Below are 24,248 nucleotides of genomic sequence, written 5' to 3'. Positions count from 1 at the left end.
AAGCATCCCTATCTAAGTATGTATGTATTTACGGTTGGGAGAAAATAATTAAGAACAACGACAAGTCAAAACAAATTTGTTGACATTTATGTTGTTCCAAAGGTTGAGATTTTACCTCCCAAATAAAAAAATTTCTAGGTAAAGGGTCTTTGTAAAGTGACGCCAAATGCCAATAGTGAATGATTCCTAGACGGTACCTTATTTATGTCATCTTAAAACATTTGTCAAGTTGATAGATGTGCAGTTTTACACGCTAGGGTATGAAAAGGGTCGATCTTCAAAAACGGCAGATCGCAAAATTATTGGAAATAATCTTCCGAATGAGTCGGCAATTCGAAGGTTGGTGAAAAAATTTCAATAAACTGGTTCCGTCGAGGAAAGAAAAAGGACAGGCAGACCAAAAACTGGACTCTCTGTTTTGAATATTGCTGCTGTAGCGCAAAGTGTTGCTGAACAAACTTCAACGCCGATATCTCGACGTGCTCAACAATTAGGCATTCAAGAACCGACTATTCTGCTAGAGTGTTACCTGTAGACATTTGCTGGAATCAGGAGACATCCCTTCAACTACACCGACGAGATCCAGGACCAAACACAACTACAACTACTGGATCGGACAGTATACTGACAGAATTAAGCGAGAATAATCGGGAGTCTCTTATCACCTCCTACCACCACCCGTTGCAGACGAATAGCTTCTCCAGCTGCCTCGTGAGACCCGCATAACTCTGGCTCAATTGCGGTCTGGATATTGTAGCAGGTTAAACTACTATCTATCCAGAATTGACCCCGCCATTCTACTTAAATATCCGGCATGTGAAGGTACATCGCACGATATCAACCATTTACATGCCGTCTTAAAGCCACTCATCTAACACCTCACTCCCTCTAGACTCGAACAACACGTTTCCTGGGTCCACCGTTAGATGAGTTAGACGGTGACGATCGATGACTACACCGCACTGACAGGACCGAATGAGCTGCTAAAACATCAACAATTGCTTGCGGTTAGAGAACTGACTTCTATTTCAATGTACAATACAATTAACTAATTTTCAAACAAAAATATATAAATTCCCTTAGTTTTTAGTATATTTCATGTTTGTTTGAAAATATTCTGCACAATTCTTAAGACTATAATAGAATATATGTCGAATATGGACTCCATCGTTTACAAATAATCTGTGGAATCGTCTCCACATTCCGTTTGACGCTTTCGTACTAAGCATTGAAATTTCCTATATTTTAAATTATGTTTGTTTGAAAATATTCTGCACAATTCTTAAGACTATAATAGAATATATGTCGAATATGGACTCCATCGTTTACAAATAATCTGTGCAATCGTCTCCACATTCCGTTTGACGCTGTCGTACTAAGCATTGAAATTTCCTATATTTTAAATTAAAAATTTGTTCTTTAAGGGGTTACATGGGTTTCGTTGGTTCAAAAAATCGATTTATTTTTTTTTGGCTTATTAATTTCTACAACATCTCAGGAACATTATCCTAAATTTTCAAGTCGATCCGAATAATAGATTCGGAGATACAGCCTTGGAAGGTTTGCGCTCCAAGCCACTTTTATGGTTACTCAAAACTTAAAACGCGTTTTTCTCGGAACCGTATTTTCAAAGTCGGTTGTCAAACTCGAAAACTACTCAACCGATTTTGATGAAATTTTACACAGGTGTTCGAGATACAATTTACTCGTGCTTGGACGAAGGATTTTTTTTCGATTATAACTATTTAAAAAAAAAAAACAAAATGTCAAGCAAATTTGATCGAAATTTTCATTTTTTTGCAAAAATGTCTGCCAAAATTCCAATTTTTACTTTTTTTCTTTCCTTCGTTCAAGCTCGAGTTTATGGTCTTAACTAAAACACCAATTTTTGTTTTTTCATTTTTGATGAGCCTGTTAGGAGTTATGCTGACAACGCGGACGCACCTTATTTTCGAGGGTCACCGGAAATGACGTCACAATGGAGGCGTTTTAATTTTTTTTTTTTTTTGAAATTTTCAGAAATTATTCTTTAAATATGTATCTATAAGACAGAAAAAAGTTTGAATTAAATAATTTTTTACATAGAAAAAAAAATATTGAAAATATGCCTTCTTTTACCCGACGAAACTCATGTAACCCCTTAAGTATAGCCAAGAGTTTTCTATAGGTGTAGGTAAAAACTGGACGAGGACACGTCTAACGAAGTCACTATATTGTTTTGAAACTACTGAGCTCTGTGCTCATGTAACGTGCTGGGTTGCACATGCAGACGCCAACAAAATGCTGCCCATATTTAAAATGGTCCATGTTTTTTATCATTTTTGAGAATAGGACCAATGCATTGCCAAATTATATACTCACCATCATTTTTTAATTTTGGCCTAGAATATTTGGATTTCTGTCCTTTACAATGTGGATAGCAAAAATGGGTTTTCCCATCACATCCTTATTTATTTTTGTTTTATCAGAAAACAATATTTGTTTCCACTTGTCTGCTATTCAGTGGCGATATTTGCTCTCAACTTCAAACGATTCCTTTTGTACCATTCAGAAAGCAATGACATCTTCCTGGAAGCACTTATATAAGGCCTGCTACATCTTATCATTTTTGTATGGTTGTTGTTCTAGCAGCATAAACATTCCCCATGCATATACGGGGAATGCTGCTGAAGTGACAGTCCTTAGAACCGACTGCGTGGGAACGTTTTGTATGGTGTATACCGCTGGTGTCCTCTCTTAAAAAAACAAAATCGCTACTCATATTTCGATCTTATCTTATGTACGTGAATTATTTTTCCATTCGCAGTCACTCAGTTCACCCTCATTCCTATTGGTTTTACGCACTCTTTCGCTTCCTTGGACTCGGTTTGTGGTTTTTTTTTATTTTAAGTTCTTATCACCTTAAAAACTATCTATTTGGAGATTTTTTAAGCTGAACTGATTGAATATAAAAAACTTCAATGACAATTTTAAGGCCGGCGGGCCAATTAAAAGGTCAAAAAAATCGTTTTTTTTTCCTGAAATCAATAGCTTAGATATTCAAGAACATGAGACACAAATTTTCAGAGTTAAATTCCTAGTATTTGCAGAGCTACAGAGCCGAGCGTAGTGCGGCGTCGAGCAACCGTGCGCTTATTGTTGTACTTTGAAGCGCGTTTTCTCGGCTTTTCATTTTCACGATTTTACCTAATTTATGTACACGATTGCAAAAAAACTAAACGAGCTATCCATTTCATTCAAAATGCGTTATCTTCAGTATTGTTTCCTCTTCTATGTGAACTAAAAAAACATCCAAAAACTTTTTTTAAGCGACTTTTTTACCCAGTTGAAGAGTTTTTTTTCCTTGAAAACCCACTTTTTTTTTCTACCTTCCCCAAAAATTCGAATTTTACGTGTTTCTCCCAATTTTCTTAGTTCACATCGAAGATAATTACATCAAAATTAATAATCTTTTTTTTTTTTTGTTTTCAGATGAAAATTGCAAGTTGTATCTTGTACAGAAGTTGGATACTTCAGTGGCAAGGCGCTCTGGGATTCTATTGATAACTCGGCTTACAATATATTGTTGGAGATTGTACAAATTTTTTTTTTTAGTTCAAATATATATTAAACTATCCCCAAAACTTCATTTGGCTAATTGTTTTTTTTCTCATCCTACAACGCTTCGCGAAAACTACTGAATTTAGGACATCTAATTGGCCCGCCGGCCTTAAGAAAATCCCAAGTCGTACTAACTAATTCATAAGTTTTCTTAAGGAATGTAAGTGCGTTGCTAATTATATGCACGACTTTTATACTCGAATTTGCATAAAAACTACAACTAAACTTGAAAGAAGCTTTACTTCTGTTTGTACATCTTTTTCAATGCACTATACTTTTCATAAAATAATCAAAATATTTACTTTTTTCAAGTTTTAAATAGTACTATAATTCATAGGGACCTTCCGTTATTAGTTGATTGCACGCATCTGTATATACATACATACACCATGTATAAATTCATACATACAGTGGGTCACAGAAGTATTTTGCATAGTCCCTCCTACGCACAACTTTCAAATTGCTTATGTTTAAATGCGTATGGCAATGCGATTATGTGCTCATAGAAAAAGTTTCGCTTAGTTATTTATTTTTAGTTGGACTGGAGTTAGCACACTAGATATTAATAATATAACCTTAAAGTTGGAATGGAGGAATGGAGGAAAATATCTGCCGAATTTCGTCGAAAGTTGGTAGAATCTCTGCCAATATGCTGAGAGGTTTTTTCCAAATATTTGTGTGGACCACTGTATGTATAAGTATATACCCATATGTACTTCTTTGTTTATCCAAAGGGAAATGTGGTGAATTATTTCTGCGCTTTTACTGCCAATACCATTTCAATGAGTGACTTTTCGCTCAAAGCAAAACCTCAATTTTATGATAAGTCCAGTAGTATTTGTGGTGCATAAAAGCCACCAAAAAGACTTGAAAGTACATCATAAACGGACTACTTTTGTAGAACGGTGTTATAGTCCAACACGTCGGAATTTTTTTACCAGTGGGTCAAAGTTTCTAAATTTTGGTCATAGAAATATTTATATAACGCGTTAAAAGTATTAAAAGTTAATTTCTGTGAGAAACATTTTTGGTCGCCTGGTGCTAGTGACGAACTCCAGACTTGTAAAAATGCTTCCTACATGACAGCCACGGGATGCCTTCTAATGTCTGCTCTGCAACACCTTCACAACGAGACTTCCATGCTTCCAAGGAGCGCAGTAAAATGCTCAGCAACCAATTCCTGCTTGGGTGTTACCGCAGAAGTCTCCCCTGCAGACATTTGCCAGAGCTTGTGCGACCTCCCAGGCGAGCCAGGAGGCATCTCTTTGACTACACCGACGAGATCCAGAACCTAACACGACTATTGCTACTGGATCGAATAGTTTAGAGACAGAGATATTCTGGGCCTACCGTTCGATGAGTTAGAGGTGACTATCGGCGACTATCGGCGACTACGCCGTACTGACAGGGCCTAATGGAGTGCTTCAACAACAGAATAATTTTTTTCCCAAATTTTAAAACCTATTTTACAAAAAAGCCCACAAGTCATTTAGACAAGACCACAAAGTTTATCGTAAATACAGGGTGGCTGATGAAAGCCGCTACCAAAAAAAAATTGAATAACTTTTTTTCTTTTTAAGTTATCTGTTCCATTTTTGTTTTAATTTGCAGATTGATCTTTAAAATTTATTAAAATGGATAACTGGGACACGCAAACAAGAATTTGGATAGTCCGCCGCTATCACGCACTGGAGTCCGTAGTTTTGGTACAGAGAGAGTACAGGCGGATGTTTGGCGGCGATCCCCCGAGCAGATGGACCATAATGAGACTGGTGAATAATTTTGCTGAGCAAGGAACGGTCGCAAGAAGGCCTTATCATCGAAACCCACCAGTTCGGACGGAGGAAACGATCGCTGCTGTAGCTGCAGCTATACAAAGCAATCCAAGGGTTTCAACAAGAAGCTTATCTGCTCAACTTGGTGTCAGCGGACAGTCTTTGCAAACAATAATGCACAAAGGTTTAGACTTATTTCCCTACAAAATTCAAATGGTTAACAAACTGAATGCAGCAGACTTGCCGATTCGCTTGGAATTTTGCCAGAAGATCCTGCAAATGGTGGAAGAAGACCAAAACATGTTAAACTGCCTTTTCATGTCTGATGAGGCCCATTTCGATTTAAACGGCAATGTGAACAAACAAAATTGTCGAATATGGAGTACTTCTAACCCACAGATACTCCACGAGACGGAATTGCATCCTCTTCGAGTGAGAGTGTGGTGTGCGGTTTCTTCACGCTGTATTGTCGGGCCTTATTTTTTTGAAGAAAATGGTCACACCGTTACGGTTCCTGGAGACCGTTATTTGAAAATGCTGAAAGAATTTTTCTATCCAGAACTACGCCGAAAGAGAATTCCTTTCAACTCTGTGTGGTTTCAACAAGATGGGGCAACGTCTCACATAGCCCAGACTGTTATGACAGAGTTGCGACGAAAATTTCCCAATAAACTGATTTCAAGAAACTCCGAATTTCGTTGGCCCCCCAGGTCGCCTGACCTTACTGCACCTGACTTTTTCTTGTGGAGTTTATGTAAACAAGAAGTTTATAAAACAAAGCCAACAAATTTGGATGAACTAAAACAATCCATTCGGGCAACAATTGCGGCTATTCCTGTCGCAACTCTCAAAGCAGCAATGAACAACTTTTTACTAAGATGCCGCACTTGTGTCAACGAGCATGGGGGGCATTTAAATTCAATTATTTTTAAAAATAGTTAAGCTACATTTAATAAAATTTAATGACCTTCAACTTGAAAAAAAAAATAAATGAATTCCATACACTAAAAAAAAAGTTATTTGAGTTTCTTAATGTAGCAAAATTCATCAGCCACCCTGTATTTGTAAGGAAATTTCAGTTGGGGATACCAAAGACATAAATGTCCCCAATATAAGCGTTTACTATAGCTCGATCCAAGTATTTTTTTAATATCCATACAATACTTATGAAAAAATACAATGCCAAGTAAAAAGTTCTGAGCTTTTTTAGTTAGGATTAGCCGATTTTGAGCAAATATAGTATGCTAATTTTTGCTCAATAACTTTTAGCCATTCTTAAGGTAGTAAATATTGGTAAATTGTTAATTTTGAGACGCCTCTTGAGGTCAGTTTTGTATCATTCAGAAAGTTTTGCAAATGCTTAAAACGTTGATAATCGCTGGGAGCAATAAAACCTCCCATCAACACTCTCGGAGCTTCAGGCGAAACATAACGCGTTTCCAATTTCCCAACTCTAGTCGAACACTTGCGTCAATCTAGTTATATGCTTTCTGTGGAAGTTGGAACTCCTGCGTATAGCTCGATGATAGCAGCTTATAATGGAAAAAACTCTTCTCATCTCACCAAGCACCCAGCAAAATATTCTTGGCTATTAATCCCGGCTAGGCGATCGTATGGACTGGCTCAGCATGATGTTATGACACGACTTCATATGTGACCCACTTTTTATCCACTTAAAAAATAAGTCAACTTCATTACGTTTTAAGAAAGAATCGCAGGCGTTAGTTCGAATTAAAATGTTTTTTGAGCGGCAATGCGCGTGGCACCCATACATCGAGCTTCTTTTTAAGAACATTTCTGTGTAAATAGTTTGTAGAGGTTTGTGACTGCTTCTCAGTTACTGGCAATGATTCTTTTTTTTTTTTTGTTTTATTATTAAGGTTTGATTTGATGATTTTTGATTTGATTTTTTTTTCTTAATGTACATATATTTAAGAATACACATAGAAAACTTAATATCGTTCTGGTGAATATTTTCGAAGCTTCACGCAAGTTTGAAAAGGCGTTTCAGAGATAAATATATTTTTTTTATAAACAATTGAAGGCCGAAATTTTGGTCAAAATATCTATTTTGCTTATTCCTTCGATTATTTACTAGATTTAACATTACTTTAACTAAATCTGTTTTGTTTTTTTTAATTTCAAAATATCCAATTCAGAGATATAGTGGCCACCGCAAAACGTCTTGTTTGAGAGGAGCTTCCGGAGATCAGCTGTAGCTCCTTTCCAAATAAATATTTTTACTAATACATACTAAGTCTTAAAATATAGTTAAAAGATAACATAATAGGTGTACAAATTTTTAGATCAATAAATTTAAACGTTTTCTCAGAAAAAAATCTGGAAAGTTCCCTTTTTTCAGCCTTCTAACTGTATATAACCCCTTAAAGCATTTAGGACTTGTGACTTTAAGTCACTCACTATTAGTTCGCTGTCGCAGGAATGGTGAAGGTTTTTTATTATTACTTTGATAGGTCTATTTTTTTTTATCCTCATAGCTGTACCAGGGAATATTTTCATTTAATAGTAACTTTGTTACAGACCGATAGTCGTACGAATCGAACGTTATTACTTTGCATCGTTGCTTAAAAGTTTAATGAAATTTTTTTTTTTAAGGGGGAAGTCCATGTAAAAATTTCAAAAACTCGATTTTGTTATCGATTTTTCGAAAGTATAGTATCTTAAGAATATATGTACTGTGAAATTTTCATGCGGAAATTACTAATATTATAGCTTCTATAGCCCAATAACTATGTAGAGAGCGGTCCGCGCGCTCCTGTACCTCAAACTTTGAACTCATTTATGTCAAAACTGTATTTTTAAAAACTGCTCGTGTTGTAACTCAAAAAGTTATCGACCGATTTGTTTGAAGTTTGGTGAGGCCTTTCTGTACATTACTATCGGAAGGATAAACCTAAAATACCAGATGTTTCGCGTTGATAAATTACTTTTTGGGGGTTAAAAAGGTCAATAAAATAGCCCTAAATTCTGATTTTTTGCAAAGGCTTATTTTTTATAATTAATTTTATACTTGTTTTTTAATTTTATAGGTTCATCCTTTCCATTAATATGTTATAAAAACCCAATTTCATTATTGTGTTTCAGATCGGTAGATTGAGAGCAATAAATAGAGCAGTTTAGAACCTCGCTTTTTTTGTACTCTCGAAAGGTTAAATAAAGTTGTGTTAAAGCTTCAAAATAATATAATTAAATTATCACCTTTAAAAATATGTTTAAAAAATTACCAATTTGAGGCTTCTACATGGATTTTATACTCCACGATTTCTATAACGATTGGTCTACCAGTACAAATCATTTTGGCGCATACTAAGCCATTTTACCTTGGCCATAGAGTGATGAGAACTTTTTACTTTTCGCACATTATTGTTTGTAATAAATGAGACAAGTTTTTACAGAAAAAACGTACGATCTGCATACAACCTATCCAGCAGAAGTTTGTGGCACTTTTGATTTAGAGACGTCTAAATGAGGAGGTGGCTTAAAAAGATTTCGCGAAAGATACATAGGCAATGCATTTAAATGAGTCATATATGAAGCTCCCTCTGGTGATTGGTGAAGCTTTGACCACTGATTACTGGAAAAAATTGCAATAACAATTTTTTTTACAGATTACTGAAAAAAATTCCAGAGAAATATGTTTTTACTATTTACTGAAAAAAGTTTACAATAAAAATATTTTTTATGATTACTGAAAAAAATTTCAGAAAAATATTTTTTTACATTTACTGAAAAAAATTTACAATAAAAATATTTTTTTCTGATTACTGAAAAAGTTCCAGAAAATTTATTTTTTATTGTTTACTGAAAAACATTGCAGTAAAAATATTTTTTAATGATTACTGAAAAAAATTCCAGAAAAATATTTTTTTACTGTTTACTGAAACAAATTGCAGTATAAAGATTTGTTTACTGATTACTGGAAAAAATTGCGATAAAAATATTGTTTACTGATTATTTAAAAAAATTGCAATAAAAATATTTTTTTACTGATTAATGAAAAAAGTTTTAGTAAAAGTATTTTTTTTCGATTATTGAAAAAAATTTTAGTAAAAATATTTTTTTACTGATTACGGAAAAAAAATTTTGTATCGCTCTCTTTTGGCGATTGCAAATTTTTTCTCCAACTTTAGCAGCAAGAACAATTTCAAGTTGTTTCTTAATTCGAACTCAAGGGCCACTGATAACTATTTCAGCAAAATCTCTCAATTACGAAACACAGGCAATACAATTTCGAGTTATAGTCTTTCTAAAGCTTTGTCATGAAAATAATTTGAATTGTAGAGAATATCGAAATGACTTGTTTGTGACTTTTATGACGAGACCGAGCTCTTATACCAATTATAAAGGCATTCGGTATCGAGATTAGATTTATAGAGTTTCTATTGCACATCAAATGAAGCGCTTTATCAAATAAGAAAAGGAAGTACGTCCTAAGTTTCTGTCTAAGTTATTTGACTTTGAAAATGAGACGCTTCAGACTACTCATCCAAAAAGGCATTAACTCGTTTATTGAGAATATTAATTATTATATTGTAAAATAACTTAAAAAGATTTTTTCAGCTTAGGCTTAACTATTCTAATATACCGTTACACACAAGTAAAATTAAATAATTCTTAATTTTGAAATTTTCTGCTGCATATTTTTTCGGCTTTTATTCACTAAAGCTTGCCAATTGCTGGCAGATTATTGATGTTTAACCATGAAGAAAAAGTGTGAACTATATGAAGCAGCTAACCATTAACGTGTAGTTGGGATGGAAGATCGTGTAATTTTTCTTTAGGACATAGGTATTTTTATTTGTTTTTCCAATAACTGACTGTTAATTATTCAGTTGACGTGTTTCCCATAAACTCACTTGAATTTACACATCCGAACATACATACATGCATACGCAAATGGCCAGATGTGCACCAACGCAATTGCTCTCTCCACTAGCTCATACGCTAATAGCTCAGTTGGTAATCTCATGCAACCACTTCACTCTATTTTCCCAGTTAAAAACAAACGGCACAACTGTTATGATATTTCAGTCTGAGAATTAGGTGGTGTTATATCACTTGAAGTGGAATAAAATTAAGGCAGAGACATGTGCGCGAGAAGTAAGCTTTGAGCGAGTGTGTATTTGGTTTGCTCTGCAGCGAGTTGCCATCTGAGAGCTATGAAGAGCATGTTGACGTTTTTCAATAACCAATTGCTTTCCGCGGGTTTGCCTACACTCGTTTTCAGTATTCAGTAAGAGTTCCACATAGCCGGTTGCTTCCAAACAAACTAAAGGTGTCGTGGTGAAGATAACAATAAATTTAATAATATTTACATGTGCAAATATATCAATTGTTTTGATGATTATCATTGTTGTTTTAAAATTGGTCAGGTGAATTGTTGCTACAACTAGGCGTCGTTGAGTAGCAACGCGAATTCAATATTCTATCATTCGGTCGCTGGTGTGCTTTAGGTTATGTGTTTACAACTAAACAATTTCATTTGTAGCAATTAATTGGTTATCATACAATGTTGGAAAGCATTTAAATGAATACGTGGACGGATATTTTCTAGCATCAGAATAACTAACAATTAAAACAAGAGGACGTTTTTGCCATGAATTCAATAATGAGAGTGGGCATTTTAGTAAAAAATGTAACGGCAATAACAACGTCGTATTATAGCAGATCAAGTAGTTGTTATAATTATTCGAGCGTCGCAACAGGTGTTACTGAGTCAAAGCATCAACCATCAGATGGAACACCAGCGCCAACAACAACCACCGGAGCGGGAACAAACATAGCTACTGTCTCCTCTCCTAGCTATGTAAAGCGTGATTCCAAAATGGTAATAAATGTAGGGCAATTAAAAGCGTCTTAACATTAGGTGCTTGCCTTAATACGTGTGGACTTACACACACTTAAATACGTACTTACATATAAATATCCATGTAAAAAGCTTTAAATAATTAGATGTTAAGACTCTTAAACAACAAAAAAATTGGTGGGCAACAATTTCAATTCACTGACCATGAAAGTATGACTATTATAGTGATATTAGTATGAAATGCTAAAAGTTGGTACAGGCAATTTCCATGAAATTTCACCACAAATGATGATAAAGCTAGTAATTTATAAAGCTTAATTATGATAACTGTGTAATTATCTCTTACGCATATCTACATACACATGTACATACATATATATACATATGCAGGTAGACGTAAAAATTTTGGAAGCACGAAATGCCATAAACGAGGACATTATTAACACATTACTACCGCATGCACATATTTGTGCTTTTCGTTAAACTTCACCAAACTCCCGTGTGCATAGGTACATTTGAGTGCGCTGATAACCGTTAATTTTAATTTTGAATCAAATAACATTATAGAGTGAAACATGGATAAAAGTGCATACATATATTCAGAAGAGAACTTTGAGAATATCCTTTCAGACAGTTCTACGGTATTCAAGTGATTGTGAAGATAAAGTTGCCAATGGAAATTCTGATTGGTCAGAAACTGATATGCCAAGAAATCAACAGGATTTTCAAGGTACTCCAAGGAAAAAGGTACATACAATTGCCGAATCCTCCCTACCTCCGAAACGAAGCATTTCACCCTTCCACTCCCATATGATTTTTTATTCCTATAGCCATTCTCTATCTTCCCACATACACAGCCCCATGAAAACGGTACATCTTGTTTTTTATTCTTTTTAATTTTCCCCGGCACCAGAGAAACTTCTTTTGTAAACATTAGCGGTAAGTAATGTGTTAAAATAATTTCGAAAGTTCAAATGGCCTTAGCTCTAAAGATTTTGGGGGTTGTTGTTGTTTTTTCACCACGCTGAAAGTCTTAGACGCTTCAATACGATCCACTTTAAGATCTACACAATCCTTACAAGATGCCAGCTCCTTTGATGGCGATATATTTTTGTATGAGCTGTTTATTTTTCGTTGAATTAAAGTTAACCTTTCAAAACTAAAAATTCAGGAAACATTTCAAAGGAAAGCGCACATACATATGTATGTGCATACATTTTGAATATGAGCATTGGCTATTGTTTACCGATGCTCTTCTATTGCTTATTTCATCAGTATTAATGTAATTAATAAAATAAATTAATTAATTTTTCAACGCAGTATGTGTGTGTCATGTTTGATTTGTTGTGACTAGGTACCGCGATTTCTGAGTTCGATGAGAAATATAACAATTTTTTTAATTTGTATTTTTTATACTTTTAGTCAAAGGTTGAGCCGATAAGCATTGAGCCACTAACAGATACTTTTGGACGCCACCACACATATCTGCGGATCTCATTGACCGAACGTTGTAATTTGCGTTGTGAGTAAGAAGAAAACAATACAAAATAATAATTATCTCAATGCAACTGAAATCATGTCCAAAATGGGATGTATAAAAGACTGGGCGAATATATGCATACACACATACATGTAAATAGGAAGCGTATTTCTGACACTTTGTAGAAAAATTGAATTTGCAGATTTTAATTTATATGTTAAAACTTAAGGGGGAACACGACTGTGATTTTACAAAAAAATCGTTTTTTTTTTGCATTTTCTTAAAGTAGATATATACATAATTATATAAAATATGTAAAAAAATTTAACTTAAAATCTTGAAAATTGACGAAGTTATACCCAATAATAAGTGCATGTAGTCAGTTACAACGGCCAATGAAAACATTAAACGCGTTTTTCTCAAAACGACTTTTCTGAACATGGTGGCCTCGATTTCTCGAAGACTTATGAACCGATTTTAATTTTTTTTTTAATTTTTGTACATGTATTGGTTACAGTCGTACATAGCCGTTTTTAAAAATTCCAAAGATTAACATTTTTTCAAGCCTTTCGAAAACAAAAAAAGCGTAAAAACACAAATTCATTTTTCAAACCTGCACCATTTTCTAAAAAAAAAATAAAATAAAAAAAACCGCCATGTATGACGATAGCCATTGATGTATAGATTAAGAATTTTTTTTAGTTTTTTGCTTTCAGATGATTTTTCACCGCTGTATCGTGGCCACGAGGGTGCATCAGTTTTTTATGACGTCATTGCATTGATATTAATAACAATTGTAGTTTTTAATATTTTTTAAGGTACATTTATGTCAGTATAGTTGAATATATCTTAAATAAATTATAATTTGTCCGAACCTCAAATAATCATCCCTACTTATAAAAAACAATTCATGAAAATCACTTAATTCTCACGCTTCACAGTGGTGTTCCCCCTGAAAAAACTACTTCAACTTATTACTATCTAAATGCAATTGATCTTAGATAAGATATTACATTATTTTCCAATTGGACAGCAGCGAAATTAAATTGTTTTGACAAGTCATGATGCAAGTTATCAGCTTCATATGTAATATTCCCACTTAGGAATAATTCCCAACCCTTGATATATGTATTTTTAGGTCAATACTGCATGCCAGAGGAAGGTGTGCAATTACAACCGAAAACAAATCTTCTAACGACCGAAGAAATCATCTATTTAGCACGAATTTTTGTTGAACAGGGCGTGCGTAAAATTCGATTAACTGGCGGCGAGCCTACGGTGCGTAGAGATATAGTAGATATCATTGGTAAGTGCATACATTTGGGTATTAAACTTCTTACTAATCTCGCCTCTCGCATTTTTGAATTACAGCCAAAATTAAATCTATACCTAAACTTGAAACTGTGGGTATCACCACGAATGGGCTGGTATTAACACGTCTACTATTGCCAATGCAACGCGCTGGACTCGATGCGGTAAATATTAGTTTGGACACTTTGCGCCCGAAACGTTTCGAAGAAGTCACACGACGAAAGGGTTGGGAACGGGTTATAGCTGGGATTGACTTGGCCCTGCAATTGGGTTATAAGCCGAAATTGAACTGTGTACTCATGCGCAATTTCAACGAAGATGAGATTTGTGATTTTATCGAGTTCACCAAAGATCGTGCTGTGGACGTTCGATTCATAGAGTATATGCCATTCACTGGCAATAAATGGCAAACCGATCGATTGGTTTCTTATAAGTACGTACGTATGTACATATATATATATATGCATCAATTTAAGGTTACAGTGCATGAAACACTACAATGATAGAAAAAGTTATTTCTAATACCGCTCGCCCCGCGGCAGGCAATGGCAAACCTCCGGGTGTATTTCTGCCATGAAGAAGATCCTCATAAAAATAATTGGCCGTTCGGAGTCGGCTTAAAACTGTAGGTGTCCCTCCATTTTTGGAACAACATCAAGACGCACGCCACAAATAGGAGGAGCTCGGCAAAACCCCTAACAGGAATGTACGCGCCAATTATTTATTTTTTACCGTGTTTTTTGCATTGCTACACAATTATGTTTAAATAGTCGATGCTCGATTGTCCCCTTTGTGGTCTTTGCTTCATAACACTTACTAATGCAATAAACCGTTTAGCCTAAGTGTGAGGTGGCAGTAGGAAGTACACTTAAAACCTAAATTTAAAATAAAAATCTATGTTTATAGGGGATGCATGTGCTCAATATGTATTTTTAATGTGTACAAGTCAAGTGCCATTTTTATTATTATAGACTGTGACCTCTAACGTAGTCTAAAATTTAAGTGCTATGTTTTCATTACAGAGAAACTTTGGAGATTATCAAAAATAGGTGGCCTGATTTTCGAGCCTTGCCAAATGGCCCAAATGATACCTCAAAGGCATACGGCGTACCCGGCTTCAAAGGACAAGTGGGTTTTATCACTTCTATGACTGAACATTTCTGTGGCACCTGCAATCGATTACGACTTACCGCCGACGGGAATATTAAAGTTTGCTTATTTGGCAATAAAGAATTTTCTCTGCGTGATGCTATACGTGCCAAGTGCTCCGAAGACGATCTGATTGCATTGATTGGAGCAGCAGTTAGTCGGAAGAAAAAGCAGCATGCTGGTAAGTTATTACGTCCTGTTTTTCAAATCTCTTAACCAAAGTAGACGTGAGTAAACCATAAAAGCAGTATGCCTTCAGGGGCCAGATGCTAAAACTGTTAATTTCTTTTCAATTTAAGTGAAAGTCGGTTTATCTAAACTTTTTAAAACACACGTTTTAATTTCACATTTATAATCATTGGGTGATTAATCCATTTTATTTGCATAATTGCAGGCATGTTGAACTTGTCACAAATGGAAAATCGTCCAATGATACTAATCGGTGGATAGTTTTATATCATATGATCAAATATGTAAACTCACAACCTACGACAATGGCTTAAAATACGAGTAAGGTCAGTGTAAAGTAAAATTAACCACCGCTATGAAAGTATTACAAAAATATATGTATTTAACTTTTGCATATTATTCATTCCCGTTTCTATTTTTTCTTTTCTAGAAAGATTCATTCATAACGACATTGCCACAGCACGAATACATCACAAACATAATAAAATTTTTGAGAACCAGCAGTACCATTGGACAAAATCTCAGAACTTTAGCGACCATGTGTCATTGCCAGTTACTTTTCCTGTTATTGCTAGTCGCGTAAGCATACAACCAATAACCAAATATGCGCAAACACGTGGATTTGGTACGACGAGCATAAAAAGCGACTCTTTTGTTGGCAGTAGCGATTCTAATTTGACTCATGTAGATGAAGCTGGAAAAGCTCAAATGGTTGATGTCACAAAGAAGCAAAGCAACCAGCGAGAAGCCGAGGCACGCGCTAGAGTGGTAGTTGGATCGCACATTGCTCAACTTATAAACAAGAACACCATGATTAAGGGCGATGTCCTTAGTGTGGCCCAGCTGGCTGGGATAATGGGCGCCAAACGAACTTCAGAACTAATACCGCTTTGTCACAACATTACGTTAACCTCAGTAAAGGTGGAAGTTAAATTAAGTCTGCCAACAAACAGTGTAGAAATATATGGTCGTGTAAAGTGTACAGGCCAAACTGGTGTGGAAATGGAAGCACTTACTGCTGTCACCGTGGCGGCTCTTACTATTTACGACATGTGTAAAGCCGTCTCGCATGATATAACAATCACAGATATAAAGCTCTGGCAGAAAACAGGTGGTAAACGGAGTTTTGATCGCAATATGGACAAATCCAATACATTTTAGAAAATACGAATTTGTATTATGTATCATATTTGAATACGAACTATATTTATTAGGTACTGCTAGCAGTATGAAGTGAAATATTTTGTAATAAAAAGACAAATAAATTTAAATGTTATTTGCATTTTAGTAGGATGAAATATGATGATTGCTCATCTTAAAAGAAGCGATATATTCCATAAATTTCTTGAACTATTCTGTTAGAATATCAGTTTACTATTTCTGTTAGCCAATGTTTGTTCAGTTCTTTAAGTAGCTCTTAGACAATTTAATTTTGTTTCAAAAATATTGTGAAGAAGGGATTTACAGTTCTATTTATATACTATTTCTGATAAACATTATTATTTTAAAAAAGTATTTTAATTAAATATACATATATAATTTTAATCAATGCATGTACTTATTTTCATCGGCCCATATTTCAAACTGCGATGGAAGCAAGCTGAACCGGCAATTGTAGACAACTGAACTATAGCCTTTTCTTTTTAATTGAAAGTTAGTCTTATTACCGAAATTAATTGTAAGTGTTATCTTTGATTATTGCGAACTCCCAATCTCTAGAAACATGGACGGGAGTCGAATGGGCACAGTACGCGTAGTTATTGATCGCATTACACATTCATTTCCCCCCAATTTGATTAATTCGACACTAAAACATTTCTGTTTTCCGATTTTTTTTCGTCTTCCTCACTTTTTGGTGTTTCATTGGACATTTGTTCTCCCCGTATCTTAATATTGTGTTCCTCTTTAAATTTGTTGATCTGTTGTCCTTTAGCGGTGAGATCTTCGTTCACGCGTGTGATCGTTTTCTCGATAAAGTCTTTATTTTCAATTAGTTGCGGTAACACATCCTTGACGGTCCGTTCTGCTAGCACGCCGCCAATCAATCGAAAGCATTTGCGCTCTGGATCTACTGTTTTGAGGGTTTCTATCACAGTTCTAAAAGAGATTCAATAAATAATTCTAACTATAGAATATGGAAAATGATTTGATACTCAAATCAAAATTAGGCAGTAATTGAGGTTATGTCTGCATACATACTTGTGCTCTTTCAAGTCCATCTCCAGCGTATTTAAATTGTTTACGAGGTTTCGTTGTTCATTTCTGAGCTGTTGGAATTCCCCAATAATCTTCTCGTTCAATTTGGCTTCTTTAGCTTGTTCGCTGGCCATTGTTTTCTGTGATTTTTGTAACAGATGTAAGGAAACAGCAAATCTTCTCGGTAAATTTGCGTCTGGTTGCAATTACTAATTTCGGCAAGACATTTGACAGTAACGATTTCGCCGCGCCAGTGTAGAAACATTCTTTTTTATATAGTACTATTTATTGAAAAGTAAATTTAGTACTTTTTAAATGTTTGAAAACAATAAAATATATGCATCACAATTTATTTTTTATAAATCCATAATAACTGCCATTTATTCAATATAAAAATTTGTTATGTGCGTTGCGACAAAATATTTTCTGACTTTTAAAAACTTCCGCTCTCTGATTTCTGTAGCAAGCGTGTGTAATCATTCTCAATTCTAATTGTACATATTACATGACCAGTGCTCACGAAACAAAAAAATTTGGCTTGCAGAAACATAGTGTACTAGCAGCTTCTTAAAAAAAATTAATTCTCTGGCAACACTATTTAGAATTCGCCGTCAATAAAGGGCGAATTTTACCATTAAATTTGTGTTATCACTTTCCAATTATTTATTGGATTCTTAATATTTCTTTTTTACACTGAGTGATTCAGAGCATACACACAGTAACGCGTAAAATGATTCAAAACATAATTGACTTCTGCAATTACTGGTGGTTTCGCTATCTTATGGTCACTGAGCTGTATATGGTCGAAAAATGGGAACGTGTTACCATTCGTAAGTAATCTTATGTTCCTTATAGTAACAAATTCATAATTTAAATCTATTTAATTTTCAATAGATGTGATTTTTGCGGTACTCTTTTGCCTATTTTGGTACTTTAATTATTCGGTGCTTTTATCGTTCACGGGTAGTGTACTTGGTATTACACCTATCTCCAGCATCGTCGAGCAACATAGTAGCAAAATTTTGTAACTATAGCAGTTCCATTCAACATTGGTCAATCAATAATAGTGAAATATTCCATATCTGAAAATGTAATGGAAACCGTAGTCATAATAAGTGTTTTAAAGTGAAGATGGAGCCACTGAATAACCAAAATATTTATTAGAAAAATAAAGTTATTGAAGGTAACTCATAATGCCGCATCCTAACAAAGACAAAATAGCGAACGTTATATTTCATAAAGGGCACTGATCCTTGAAACATAACCAAATTCACTTTTTTATTTACTTTTTGTCCTGCTTAAATAGTATGTTGTTGTAAGTAGAATCATCAAAAAACAGTAATTTTGTTATATATGTATAGACAATATGCTAAATAGAAAACTTCGTTCATTATGCTGTAAACGGAATAAATGCTCCGCTGCAATGAGATGGGCTAGAGCGAACGAGATTTGTGGTAGTAGATATGTGGAGTACGTCGGATCAGAGGTAAGCGTAAACCCGCTACAATATACAGAACGCGAATTTTCCCCTGACAACAGGTGGTGATTGGTCTACGATTACATTATTACTGGGTAAGAGTTAGTGGTAATTACCTCTCGGTGCAAGTGTTTAAGTCGCAACAATATTTTGTGAGACTCATTTACGTACGTGAATGAGGTTGAACAAAGCAAATGTATTTATATCTATAATGTCTTGGGGGATTTCGGTATAGAAAATTAATTGATTTCATATTTTTCATCGTTGATGCAAACAGTTATATAAGCACGAAAACTATGAAAGAAAACAGTGTCTATGAAGAAGTATGCGTCTGCTAAGTCTTGATAAAAACTTTAAATTTTATTTTATATCAATTTCCATAATATTGCATTTCATAGTATAAACGTTTTTAAGATTTATTCTATAATAATTATCTACATATTAAATACGTTTTAAAAGCAAAGTCTCCGGCAGATAGATTTTCTCAATTTTTTCCTCGACAAATCGTTCACGCTTTTCTCTTAATATAGCAGCATTCAATTTAAAATCTGATTTCACGAACTGAAAACTCGACTTGTCTTCGTTTACTTTGATATTATAGTATTCGCAGTCAGCTAACAGATCATCTGCGCGTTCATATAATACCAGTTTGCTTAAAAATCTGGCAGGAACAACCAATTGCTTACTATTATAAGCGTGAGCAAATACCAAATAAACTTTGCTATAAAAGGCAATATGTGAAAATAATGGACCATTTGAAAAATTACTATAGTATATACCGTCTTAATATTTGCAACTTCAAAGCAGTTATTGCACTTAAAATATGTGGGAGTTTCTGGATCCCCGCAAGTACTCTGTAGAAATTTCCCTGATAATAACTTATAGCTATTTGATAAGCCAAATCAAACCGTTCGCTTTTTCTGAAAATTTGAGTTAGGAAATAAGATTTCTAATTGCTTCGAAATCGTCAATAGTTGATTTACCTTACTTCATCAGGCAGACTCATTGCGCGATTTAGCGCCTCGGTCGTCTCTAAATTGAATAGAAGATACATCGCTTCGACGAAATTGCGTCTATTTAACTCGTTTAAATTGAGACTGCTTACATTATTAGAATCATCATAGCAACATAAAGCGCGTTTCAGGCATTCTTGCAGGTGTTGATCGCAAATTTTTGGATCGAAATTATCTATATGCTCCTCACAAAGCCTATATCGGCTGTAAGCTAAAAACATCACCATTGGCTCAAGCAACTTCAAAGTCTGTTGTGCATTGTAATTCTGCATCACCACCTCCTGACGGACTGAACGTAACCGATCGAATACGAAATCATATATAAAATTATACGGCTTTCGTTTATCTAAGATTATACTAGAAAGTTGTTTAAGAGGCTAAATCTAAAAATTAATTTGTTAATTGTTAACTTACTCCTTTAATAAGTACTCGACAGTTTTTTGTAAGCAGAGTTCCGTGCGCAAATCCTTTGCTCTGGGCGCTTTTACGCCAGCAGCTGAACGCGCAAAGGCTTTCACCAACTTGCCTGGCACATTCTTTTCGCCGTTTTTTAGTTCATAAAAATGTAAAAGTCTCTCTTTAATTCGACTGCAAATTTATATAATTGACTTATATCTTTGGTGACTTTCAGTTTAAGCATTCAATGAATATCACTTACAGTTTTGCTTCCCCTTCTGGACAAAAAAGCTCACAAGTGCCTAGGTGTAAAAATTTGAAGAGAAACATTTTCAAAATAAATAAATAATGCACATTTTAATAATACCTCTTATATGGCTCGACATCGTTATTACGATATTTAATTTGTTGAAAATCCGATATAAACAAAGCTAAAATTTTCCAAACAATTCGAATTTAATTATTTGTAAAGCTGTACAACAACAAACCAGCTGCTTCTCGACTTGTAGCAAAATAATCAAGGCGAATTGAGTTTCTACGGTGGCGCCATTAAAAACAGCTACTTCATTTTTCGCGATATTGACAAGTCTGATGTCAGCCCGGTTCGCAATACAAAACAAACATAAGTAGGAAAAATTACATGATTGTGAAAATTCAGGGAATGGTAGTATTGCGATTTGTAAGATTTAAAATAATTCAACTAACACAGTGCGACATCAAAAATCAAACCGCACCGGACCTTTTTTTTCTGAAAATATACCTATTCAATAGCAAAACCCTCGCTGGGTTTTTAAAAGTTAGCTCGACTTTTTTTTTTATTGCGTTTTGAAGTTTTCTATTTTCATGAGATTTTGGAGTTTTACCTGTACGCTAAATTTGACTTATAAATGGACCTTTGTTTGATTTAATCGATTTATTTTGTCATAGCTTGATGCAGAAATTTCGTACATGTACAAATAAACTTATTTTGAGAAGAACCTATATCTCAATACGGAATTTTCAATACCAAAATTTCGAAAAATTGTATGTTTTTACCATTTTTTACTGTAATTATGAAAATAATTTTATACGTAACCACCCGTTATACACATTTTCAGATTTTTCTATTTTTGCTAGTATTTTTTCCAGATACGGTTTTCCAATGAATATTGGATGTAACAAAATGTGATCGTGAGTAGTGAAAAGCAAGATTGGTCTCACAAGACTTTTAGCCTGTTAAGTACATAGAAAAGTGGCTAGCACACATTCCAAAATAAAAAGTATAAAGAAGGTTGTAGTCTGTCTTATCAGGAAATGTTTGTTTTAGAAATTCCAAAATTTGTTCCCAACGATTTTACCTGTTCTAAGATCGCAGCAGTCTTGCGAGATCAGGTTCGTGCATAACAACTCCTAAAACACATTTGACGCGCTAAATATTTTGTGAACAATACGGTTTTTGTTAACATTTTTGAATTTATTAATTTCATTTACGTGATTTTTTTATGAATTAAGAAAATAAAAAATGTACAATTGTCCTGCAAATATTAACGTTTTCTGCTATTGTTGTGGACGTTTCACAACAGAGTATAAAAAAATTATTTTTATGAAGAAAAATCTTGTTAAAAATTTATTTTTTTAGAAAATAACAAACTTAAAGTTCAGTTTTATGTTTTTATCTTATAAATGACTTTTTTAGTACATTTTGCAACATTTTTGATAGAAGAAATAGTGAGAAATTTTAATTATTTTCATAATTACAGTAAAAAATGGTAAAAACATAAAATTTTTCGAAATTTTGGTATTCAAAATTCCGTATTGAGATATAGGTTCTTCTCAAAATAAGTTTATTTGTACATGTACGAAATTTCTGCATCAAGCTATGACAAAATAAATCGATTAAATCAAACAAAGGTCCATTTATAAGTCAAATTTAGCGTACAGGTAAAACTCCAAAATCTCATGAAAATAGAAAACTTCAAAACGCAATAAAAAAAAAAATCGAGCTAACTTTTAAAAACCCAGCGAGGGTTTTGCTATTGAATAGGTATATTTTCAGAAAAAAAAGGTCCGGTGTGGTTTGATTTTGATGACCCCAAAATTGTCGCACAGTGTAATTAAAACGAAATGCTGTGCGTTACATTGTGAAAACACAAATTAATATAAGACCTCCAAATGCAGTTTTTCGCATTTTAATGCGGAAGACGCCGTTGCAAGAAAGTTATTCCCCTTCCTTTTGCTTGTTTATTCATCTGTTCTTACGACACGGCGAATTCGAAAGGCGCAATCGCTATTCTATCATTGTTGCAAAATATTGAAAATTTAACCCTTGGCATCTCTATGCAAACTTGAGGCTTACACGGCTCGGATTTTAAGTAATTTTCTACGTTCTATCATATATGTACACACTTTTGCAAATTGACCACCCGCCCACCAAGTCGTTATAGTATGTCCACATACAAGTAGATTATCTAAAATACGTCTAACTTTGTGTCTTTGTACAACTGCTATCACCTTGTATAGACACGCCTTGGATATCACCTTATATATGTAGATACCATCTTGTTAGAGCGCTGAAAAATGTGCAATCGTGGAATTTTTCCACTAAGGAACTCTTTTCGTCAGTTATTTTCGGAGTTTTTTTTCTGTCAGCTCGCCATTTTGCCTATTAGCTGTTCATCATCCCATGATGTGTGAATGCTACCAAGTTTGAAACAAGCTCATGGGGCCGTTCTCACTCAAAATGAAACAGTTTCTCATCTTATTATGTATGACCCGATTTACACGAGGAGACATCTGGAAGGGAAACATTTTGTTCGGTGGCGAAGGACGGTCGGGGAAGAGAGAAGGGATTTTGTCTCCCGTACTCGGCGACACGCTTTGCTCTTCTTATTCGTATTTCCAATCTTTCCAATTTTTGACAGTTGCTTCATTCGTTTTTTTCTTTTGTGGGAGAAGGTTCTGAGTTATGTGTTGGTTTTCAAGCAAACGGAAGATAACAAAGATGACAAACATCCGAACACTGCTTGGGAAATGCACGATTATTTTTGCTAGTAAAGTAGGTATAATTTAAAATATATTATGGGGCATGTTTATGTTGAATTCTAATTTTCCTCGCATTTCTAGTTACTCAAGTTAATTTTAAGTTAATTATTTACATATGAAGTATTTTTAATTTAATTTTTTTTATTCAAGTATAAGAATTTATAAATATAGTTCAATAAAAAAACAACAAATGATTTATTATTTAACCAGTTTGCATTTTTCATTCATATATTTAAGAAACTGTTGTCGAACGCTCTCTGCTTTACATGTAAGCGCGTGCTAGAATACATCCGAACCAGACGATGCTAAAGTGTTAAATGTCAAAATGTCGCAGAAACATTTTTGCCCGTGTGAACGCGAATGAAACTTCAAAAGAGAATTTCCAGTGTCTCCCTTCCAGATGTCTCCTCGTGTAAATCGGGTCTATGTTGAACATAACTGCATAAATCATAGATAAAGCATAGATGACTAGCTACGAAACTCTTATTTCGTGAGAGCACTGAGAAATGTGCATTTTTTATAACATTTGTCAGTAATGCCACACCGGAAGAAACATTGAATGGGTATTTAAAAAAAAAATTGGGAAATTTTAGTTTCCACACCATCATTGAGATTAGTATTTAGTATGCGGTAGCCCAGTTGCCTTTTATTACCCGTATACAACTACATATAATAAAAATAAGCTCAGCCCATAAGAAATGTTAACATAAATAAGCAGAAAATTCAAAAATTGGTGTGTAAATGAAATTATTCAATAATGAAATACAAAAGTAATATAATGATAATAAAGTAATAAGAAAAACATAAGTATAAT

General features: G+C 34.2%; 4 protein-coding genes across 7 annotated transcripts; 2 read left to right on the top strand and 2 right to left on the bottom strand.

Moving 5' to 3' along the window:
* The first annotated feature begins 10,470 nt into the window (after window positions 1–10,470).
* On the top strand, window positions 10,471–16,493 carry LOC128861665 (molybdenum cofactor biosynthesis protein 1). Of its 2 annotated transcripts, XR_008454398.1 has the most exons (7): window positions 10,471–11,223; window positions 12,625–12,724; window positions 13,821–13,988; window positions 14,054–14,426; window positions 15,016–15,323; window positions 15,537–15,657; window positions 15,762–15,850. XR_008454398.1 is itself a non-coding variant. In XM_054099966.1 (6 exons), exons 1-6 carry the CDS (start codon window positions 10,993–10,995, stop codon window positions 16,490–16,492), a joined length of 1,911 nt encoding a protein of 636 aa, XP_053955941.1. In that variant the 5' UTR covers window positions 10,475–10,992; the 3' UTR covers window position 16,493. The 2 variants fall into 2 exon arrangements, 1 of the variants encoding a protein (XP_053955941.1); XM_054099966.1 differs by lacking the exon at window positions 15,537–15,657 and having other exon boundaries at window positions 10,475–11,223; window positions 15,762–16,493.
* A 103-nt stretch (window positions 16,494–16,596) lies between these two features.
* Window positions 16,597–17,765, bottom strand: LOC128861668 (probable prefoldin subunit 2). Its single transcript, XM_054099972.1, has 2 exons — window positions 17,531–17,765; window positions 16,597–17,428 (listed from the first exon to the last, which is right to left on the bottom strand). The coding sequence occupies exons 1-2, from the start codon at window positions 17,659–17,661 to the stop codon at window positions 17,128–17,130; spliced, it is 432 nt and encodes a 143-aa protein (XP_053955947.1). The 5' UTR covers window positions 17,662–17,765; the 3' UTR covers window positions 16,597–17,127.
* Window positions 17,766–18,138: 373 nt separating this feature from the next.
* LOC128861669 (uncharacterized) lies at window positions 18,139–18,975 on the top strand. Its single transcript, XM_054099973.1, has 2 exons — window positions 18,139–18,357; window positions 18,422–18,975. The coding sequence occupies exons 1-2, from the start codon at window positions 18,258–18,260 to the stop codon at window positions 18,553–18,555; spliced, it is 234 nt and encodes a 77-aa protein (XP_053955948.1). The 5' UTR covers window positions 18,139–18,257; the 3' UTR covers window positions 18,556–18,975.
* A 366-nt stretch (window positions 18,976–19,341) lies between these two features.
* LOC128861667 (germinal-center associated nuclear protein) lies at window positions 19,342–23,596 on the bottom strand. Of its 3 annotated transcripts, none has more exons than XM_054099969.1 (7): window positions 22,904–23,596; window positions 20,781–21,001; window positions 20,676–20,715; window positions 20,432–20,605; window positions 19,988–20,374; window positions 19,784–19,924; window positions 19,342–19,725 (listed from the first exon to the last, which is right to left on the bottom strand). In XM_054099969.1, exons 2-7 carry the CDS (start codon window positions 20,797–20,799, stop codon window positions 19,446–19,448), a joined length of 1,041 nt encoding a protein of 346 aa, XP_053955944.1. In that variant the 5' UTR covers window positions 20,800–21,001; window positions 22,904–23,596; the 3' UTR covers window positions 19,342–19,445. The 3 variants fall into 3 exon arrangements, with proteins under 3 accessions (XP_053955944.1, XP_053955945.1, XP_053955946.1); XM_054099970.1 differs by having other exon boundaries at window positions 20,781–20,844; XM_054099971.1 differs by lacking the exon at window positions 22,904–23,596 and adding an exon at window positions 21,054–21,070 and having other exon boundaries at window positions 20,781–20,844.
* Between the last annotated feature and the right edge of the window lie 652 nt (window positions 23,597–24,248).

The sequence above is a fragment of the Anastrepha ludens genome, chromosome 4 (genome assembly GCF_028408465.1).
Source record: "Anastrepha ludens isolate Willacy chromosome 4, idAnaLude1.1, whole genome shotgun sequence".
NCBI classification, from domain to species: Eukaryota; Metazoa; Arthropoda; class Insecta; order Diptera; family Tephritidae; genus Anastrepha; species Anastrepha ludens.
This window is presented reverse-complemented; position numbering and strand designations above follow the sequence as displayed.